The 7,899-nt window shown below is 34.5% G+C and overlaps 1 protein-coding gene across 3 annotated transcripts; it reads left to right on the forward strand.

Moving 5' to 3' along the window:
• Positions 1–1,754: 1,754 nt before the first annotated feature.
• Positions 1,755–7,271, forward strand: LOC110417371 (uncharacterized). Of its 3 annotated transcripts, none has more exons than XM_021429696.2 (10): positions 1,755–1,938; positions 2,114–2,218; positions 2,319–2,378; positions 2,564–3,076; positions 4,204–4,291; positions 4,843–4,913; positions 4,996–5,055; positions 5,140–5,496; positions 5,919–5,976; positions 6,693–7,271. In XM_021429696.2, exons 2-10 carry the CDS (start codon positions 2,153–2,155, stop codon positions 7,079–7,081), a joined length of 1,662 nt encoding a protein of 553 aa, XP_021285371.1. In that variant the 5' UTR covers positions 1,755–1,938; positions 2,114–2,152; the 3' UTR covers positions 7,082–7,271. The 3 variants fall into 3 exon arrangements, with proteins under 3 accessions (XP_021285371.1, XP_021285373.1, XP_021285372.1); XM_021429698.2 differs by having other exon boundaries at positions 4,846–4,913; XM_021429697.1 differs by lacking the exon at positions 1,755–1,938 and having other exon boundaries at positions 1,949–2,218.
• Positions 7,272–7,899: the final 628 nt, after the last annotated feature.

A 7,899-nucleotide genomic window follows, 5' to 3' on the forward strand; every position in this document is an offset into this window, starting at 1 on the left:
TCAAATATTTGAAGAATGCTCCAGGACAGGGCATTTTATTTTCATCCAAATCCACCTTACACTTGACAGCATTCACAGACAGTGATTGGGCAAGCTACAGAGATATTAGGAGATCAGTGATAGGCTTTGGAGTGCTTCTTGGAGACTCACTTATTAGTTGGAGGTCTAAGAAACAGGCTGTGGTTGCCAGGAGCTCCACGGAGGCAGAGTATAGAGCCATGCCAGTTGCTGCTTGTGAAGTTATTTGGTTGCTTGGTTTGTTAAGAGACTTTGGAATTCATCACACCAAAGTTGTTAACTTATTTTGTGACAACCAATCAGCTTTGCATATTTGTAAGAATCCCACATTTCAAGAAAGGACAAAGCACATACAGATTGATTGTCACTTCATAAGAGATAAAGTTCAACACGGGATCATATTACCTCTCCATATTTCTACTGTCAACCAAGTTGGAGACTTATTCACTAAAGCTCTCCCACCAGCATAGTTCTATGGTTTATTAAGCAAGTTGAGCATTATTGACATCCATGCTCCACTTGAGGGGGGTGTTAAAATTGTGCTTCTATCGGGAAACTTTGTAGATAATCTAGATAAGTCATTATCTTAGATAGATGACATAATCTAGATAAGCTAGATAGCTTCACATCTAACCTTAGCTTTAGCAGAATACTTATATGCAGTATAACCAATGTATATAAGCCTTGTATAGTTTTGAATTCAATGAAAAGAACAATTAGATTTTTCCATTCTGAAATTCTTAACCTTTTGACAAAGCTGTTACATACCATGTACAAAAACATGTTACACGCCATGGTTAGCTTGTTACACGCCATGTTAAAAAAAATACTGTTGTTACACACTATGTACAAAAACATGTTACACGCCATGGTTAAAAAATGTTGTTATACGCCATGTTGAAAAAAAATACTGTTATTACATACCATGTTGAAAAAATATTATTCTCATACGCCATATTCAAAAAATTTTATTACACTTTAATGCCTAAACTGTTGTTGTTACTTACCAACTAAAACTTCAAATCCTCTCAACTCTTTTTAATTTTTTTCTTTGACAATTTGGCACCTATTAAAGTGTTTCTAACATGTTTTTATAAATCAAAACACAAATTTTCTTATCTATAACACTTATTTTGACTAAAAATAAAAAAAAATTTCATTGAAAACCTAAGTTTATAAATTTTAAAATTTTGAGTTTATTGGTGTCTAGATCCCGAATTGATCCAATTAAAAGTTATTTCAAACATTTGTGATCATTTCTACTGTGTAGTTTTATCCAAAATACCTAAAAAGCAAATTCTTCAAATAGCCATCTACTCAAGCATATCAAAACCATCGTTTGGTGTCTTCAAAGCATTAGAAAGAGAAATTTGAGAAATCTAAAAGCGTTAGAGAGAGAAATTGAGAGCATAGTAGACGAATGTCGAAGAGAGAAATCGATAAAATTAGAGAGAATGGGATGTTGAGAAATAGAAATCGAAAGCACAAACGGGGAGAAATTACGATAAATAGTTTAATTTATTTAAAATAATTTTAAAAATATTTTTATTAAGTCATGATTAAATATGACTATAAATAAATATATTTTGATAATTATTTTTAAAATATCCTTATTAAGAAAGATTATTTCTCATAATTTTCTCTTAGCTATATCATTTTTTAATTTAATTTTCATTTATTTTATTACTTCATTTTAAATTCCCGGCCTTTTCATCTTTTTAAGTCGTGGAGGATATTCTCACTAATGTGAAACCGAAGTACGGCTGGGGATTCCGATACCCAGCGAATCTGCTTTCACCGTCGCGCGATTATGGTAGATGCATCTTCGTCATTTTTTATATAAGTCCCTGTAATAAAAATGAGAAAGAAAATGCGCGACAGTTTCTCTCCCGCGACAAAGGCCTTGATTGCTTTGAATCGGTAAAGGGGAGATTTTCCATCCTCTAGCTTCTTTTATTTAATAAATATGGTGTCTTCATGGGAATGCTTTGGTTTCAATTACGGGGTTTTAGGAACCCGAGGAACTGCTTACATTGATTTCGAATTACCTATCCCTTTTGTAATAAATGGTGTTTTTGAATCTCTCATTTTTCAGCTTTTTAGGGCCTTTAATCTTTGAATCTGCAAGGATAACATGGAGGATTCCACCGGAGCGAAAAAGATTAGCAAAAAAGACCGGAAGCATCGACGGGTAAAAAATGTAAGTATACACTCTCTCTTTCTAGTTTCTCCCCTTTCAATAATTTACTTTGTTTTCCCCATACCAACGCTTTAATAATTTACTTACTTTCTATATTCAGCAATGCGTGGACCGACTGAAAGAATATTTCCAGATTGTCACGGGAATTGAGCTTCCAGAGGTGTCTTTTTTTTTCTTCGCGGAGATTCCGAGCTTCCATATGCTTTTGTTATTTTGATTTTTATTCCTCGTCTTTTTTATTTTTTATTCTTTACATTTATTTTTTTAAAATAGCAAAAACGTTAACCGATCATAATTTCTCTTTTTTAAGTGTTTAACCTTTTTACTTTCTATTGTTAAACAAAGGGTTGTTGGGAAGAAGTGATACAATTAGTCTGGGGTAAGATTTTTGATGCCGGAAAACTGGAAATACAAGTGAGAGTCTCAGTGACACTGGAAGAATATGCTGCCAAAGCTGGAAAAATAGTAAAGAGTATGCGGACTGCTGTGGAAAAGGAAAAAGTTAAATTGGATGTGTTGGAATCCTTGATGCAACCGCTGCAGCAACAGATTCTAAATCTAGATTATCCACAACAAGGAGTTTGCTCAGATGTTATACAAGGTCAAGGTTTGGAAAAAGGGACAACAAAAGCATCCTTGCAACAGCCAGAATATGCTGCAAACATTGAACAAATAATAAAGAGCCAAACTCTTGTTGAAACAGCAGGGCTGGAATTGGAAAAGTTAGCATTGTCGATGGAACAGTATCTTCTAAACCAAGATTATCCCAACTGTCACAAACAAAATGGAGTTTGCTCAGAAGTTGTTTCTGCTCCTCCTGACTCTATCCAAAGTAGAACAAATGCTGAAGTTCAGAAGGTAAGTGTTTGTGAGGACCTAATATTGGATTTTGCATAAGCTGAATTAGGTACAATTTTGTTTTTCTAGTAAATAGATAACCATGGGATTTCATTGTGGTTGTATTCCTTTTCATATGGTTCTTCAATTAATTTAGTCTTAATTTTTTGGATACAAGATTTGGTGTTCATTGAATCTAGAATTGAAGGACTCTCTGACTCTGTTGCTTCCTATTTCTATTATCAACTATAATTGTATTTTTCCTGATGAAAAAAGCAGTAAATCGATCTCTTGATTTGGTTGATTTAGGTAACAGAGAAGATGACAACAACAACATTTGAACTTTTTGAATTCAGATTTAGTTTGTATGTTGCAGACAAGAAATTATGCATTAAAGGATAAATGATTGGTTTCAAAGCTACTATAAGTGTTTCTAATCCTAATATTGTCACAATCTTCATCTTCTGGAAATAAACTTTGACTGCAAGATAGTTAATATTTAATAATTATTGTTTCAAATTGTTTGGCTCAGCTTGTCTCCACAGCTGAAGTTTGTTTTTGTTGTCTATATCTTTTTTCCGCATGTGTCACCTTAAAAAAAATTAACAGAAGACGTATTTTCCTTGTATCACCCAACATTACAAGATCAAGCATTTCATTTTCCTTAATATATTCCTTTTTCTCAAATTTTCCATGTACCAAATAAAGCTTAATATATTTGAACCTTGTTATTTTTTTATTTGAATGGATCTAATCATCATTTGCTACATGCTCTCTTGCGTTAGTAGTTGTCTCTGTTGCTTTGGTTTTCCTTTTCTGGTCAATTGCACTGTTAATTATGTGGATCTACCCTTGAATCAGCTTCTTTTAATTAATTAATGCCATGTCTGATTATTGTCTTCACAGAAAGATCTATTATTGGGTTATTTTCATGGGATGCTTTGTTTAAAATTGCATCCCTGTTGTCAAAATATATATTGAGTTGTCAACTAACCTTTTAGTGTTTACCTCTGCAATTTATTGTGGTTAATCGGTGGAGAGGGACTCCATGAACTGCTTACCCTTCTTCCCCAAACTGATCTGACAGCTGATGATTTCCTTTTTCAGAGTGTCTCTTATATATTGCTATTTCCTCCTTTTTTTTGCAGCTTTTTGGGCATACAGTGAATACGGAGTTTTCGGTGCTACAGGATCTGAAGGTCCCAAACCAGTGTTCCGTTGTAAACCAATTCTCAAGTAGGCATAGTGTTTTTGCTTTGTTTAGATATGACCACAACCTATTTGGTCTTTTGTCGTAGGTCTTGTGAGTAGTTACTTTTCCCTGTCTTTGCCCAATGGTTTTGCATGCACAAAGACAATTTAGAGATAAAAGTACAGCTTGAATATAAGTGGATAGGGAATGGGTACTGGAAATGGAATAGGAAAAAATAGCAGAAACATGAACACAGAAAAGAGGATAAATGATGTATCCTGTGGATGTCTACTTGAATGCTATGTTGGATGTCTACTTGAAGTTCACAATCAGGTTCTTAGTCTTGCAATTTGCTTGAATGTTAGTTCTGCTTGTTGATTTTTATATATTATTTTTGAGCCCTGGTCTTACTTAAATGAAGCTTGTTTTGATGTTTGTGTGATTTGTTTGCTGCAATTTGTCATCAAAATGGTCTTGAAATGTTGTGCGTTTGGTGGGAAATGAAGACTCAACTGCCATTTTTGTTTGATGAAGTTTTAGTTTATGCATGATGAATCTCTGATAAAATTCTTTTCCGGCTTATCCTCCTGGCAAGCAGGTCCAAATGACGAACCTCAAGAAACCAAACCAAATACCAGCAAAGATCAACATAGGATGAGGAAAAAGGTAAAGAAATCTCTCTCTTTCTCCTTGATTGTTTTTCCTTTACTTCATGAACTTTTCTTTATTGGTTGCTCTCTGTATGTAGCAAGGGCATATAGCATTGAAAGTGTTTTTCTATATGTATACGGAAATTGTGCTTCCGAAGGTAAGTTTTCATTCTTCCTCTCTTATTTCTTGCTTTCTTAATTTCTCTTTTTATTGACCATTACTTTATATTGTGCAAACAAAGAAATGGAAGAAAGCAGAAGAATTTGTAGAAAAAAAGATAAATGATGCCAAAAGAGAAGGGGAGAAAGTGAAAACCATGAGAAGGCCTCCAAAAAGTGCTGCAGAAGTGGAACGAACAGTCGAGAGTACACAGGCTGCTTTTAAAGACGCCAAAATGCAAGTGAATTCCTGCAAAAACCTCTTACAACTGGTGAAACAAATGTTTCAAAACCAAGTTTATCCCGACTGTCACGAACAACATGGAGTTAGCTCAGAAGTTGTTATTCCTGATAAGGAGGCTCAAGCTTTAGCGTTCAACTACCTCCTTCCTGCTGGCTTTATTGAAATGGGACAAAGTTCTAGGATTTACAAACAGAAGGTATGTGCTTTTGAGGAGCTAGTGTTGTCTTTCATATTAGATGAACGTTCAAAATCAAGATTCTTGTCTACTATTTTTTTTTTTACCATACTTTATCATTATAGGGAATAATGCGAAAATTAACTTTATTGAACCTTCATTCATGACATAGATACTTTCAACCGATTAAATTGACTCTTCTCATTTATTTCACCAGCGTATCTAGTTATAGTGAACTAATTACTCCATGCTTTTTGATGCATAATCTAATATTTTATTTGGTTTGTATAAACCCCACTGACTTTTAGAAGGCAGATGCACAGGAGACACTTTTATCTTTATGCCCCATTGGCTTCAATGAAGATTTCTCGTTTCTGTATTGATCTGCCACAATATTATTCTAGAATTGTTTTGTGATTGTTTTCTTCAACCTATCCTTTCAGTGGAATGATATGGTACTTGGAGACGTGCAAGATCCACCAGAGTCTGGGCAGATGCTTGGTAAGTGACTTTGTACTCTTAGTGATTGATTAATGGGGGTGCATTTGTTGAGACATTGAAGATGATTTTTTAAGTATTTCATTTGTAGATATATATCTGTCAAAAGAAATGGAAGCAACATCTTATACGGGGTCTGTAATTCTGATAACTATTGATTTGTTAGTAAATGAAGCATAATCTTAAGTTGGTTTACAACTTAAGTTTAAAGTCTAAAGTTTAGTCATCTTTAACATCTTTTATGGGCTCTGTATTTCTGATAACTGTTGATTTGTTAGTAAATAAATCAGAGTCTTAAGTTGGTTTACACCTTAAATTTAAAGTCTAAAGCGTGGTATGGTCTTTTATGCGATGGCCTAGTTTGAATTTTGACTTGATAGGTTGACAACCAAGTTGCTATGTTAGTGAAAAAAGAAATCCATTATTGGGTCTTCTAATATCTCAAGCTTTTAATGTTAAAATTTGTTTAGTTCTTCAACATATTGATTTGTATTTTTTGCTAATAAGGAACATATAACTAATATTGATTCTACACATTGAAGATGCATCTAATGCATGTATTCAGGTGAAAATAACATTCCCAACTAAATTTAAATATGTTAGCATTGGCATGAGGGAGGTATTTTTTTTTCTTTTTAGAAAAACTCTGAACTCATTTAGTCACAACTAACTACCCTGAATGTTTACATGATACTATCTTCTGGATGTTGCACTTTTAGAGTCATGGAAAGCTACTGGCTGCAGCAATGGCACCAATTCTCTTGTGGCACCTGAAGCAGCTGTGAATTTGTCATCAATGGGCAACTTCCAAGGCTGCGGGGAACTGAGGGATAGTGAAAGTTTGCTTAAGGAGATAATGAAACAGTTCCCTCAGATTGCAGAAGGTGGCTTCATAGAAGTGCTCCTTGAGATGGCAAAATGCATTCCGCAGAAACTCGAGCTAAAGGACAGTAACCAAGAATTGAATCCTATGGATATGCGGATTTTACAGCTGAAGGAGAAAGTGGATAAAACCTGTCAGGAAGTAGGGGCTCTCCGGCAAAACAAGTCAAAGTTCAATCAACGTACGAAGGTCCAGACCAAGGGGAAGAGAAAGCGCTCTGGTTGATTTTTTTTTTTCTTTTTTCAATTAAGGGTTACAAGAAGCGAAAGTGTTTTTGGACTTATAATTGGGACTTCTGATGTGTATTTTATAATCAGCTGGACTGATCCTTACGTAACTTGTTGGTGTTGGATGGTTATGTGTATGTTTGGTTTTTATGCTTGCATAAGTAAATTTGAAAGTGTTGATTGGCAAATTTTTAGAGTACCTCCCCTTTCTTTTTTGCATGAACAAATTCATGGCTAGATTTGGATTTCAGAGTATTTTTCATGAATGTTGCCAATTGATGGTGTTGAGTATGGACTGTTGAGAACTTGCGTAGTCATAGCATTCTCATTTGTAATTGCTTTAACAGAAAACCATATAGCTGTACCTCCTACTCTTTTGAGAGAAGGAAGAGAACCAAATGCAAGAAATGGATAATGTAACTGATAGAATGGCATGAAACTCAGATATAATAATTATTATACGTAGTGGAAAATAAAATTTTAAACATACTATGCTTCGCTGTCATGCATGGATCATTTTGGCAGTTTTAATGCAAACAAAACTAGAAGAGAAGTATTCAGAAAAATAACATTATTTTCACCAAGTGATGTGATTATCACAATGGTACCTCTTCCTTATCCAACTCATGAACACCATAAAGGGAGCAAAGAAGAGAGCTCTTGAACCTTCACACGGAGAGAGCTCTTTCAGCTATACCTTTGTGCTAGCAAGGTGGACAATAACTTGTCTTCTCCGCAATCACACTCCTGGCCAAATCACAAAGTAGAAAAACTATTTTTCAAGTCACTCAAAAAAGTGTGCAGTTAGGCTTCTTT

The sequence above is a fragment of the Theobroma umbraticum genome, unplaced genomic scaffold (genome assembly GCF_002168275.2).
Source record: "Theobroma umbraticum cultivar Fairchild unplaced genomic scaffold, ASM216827v3 scaffold_51.0, whole genome shotgun sequence".
Taxonomy (NCBI): Eukaryota; Viridiplantae; Streptophyta; class Magnoliopsida; order Malvales; family Malvaceae; genus Theobroma; species Theobroma umbraticum.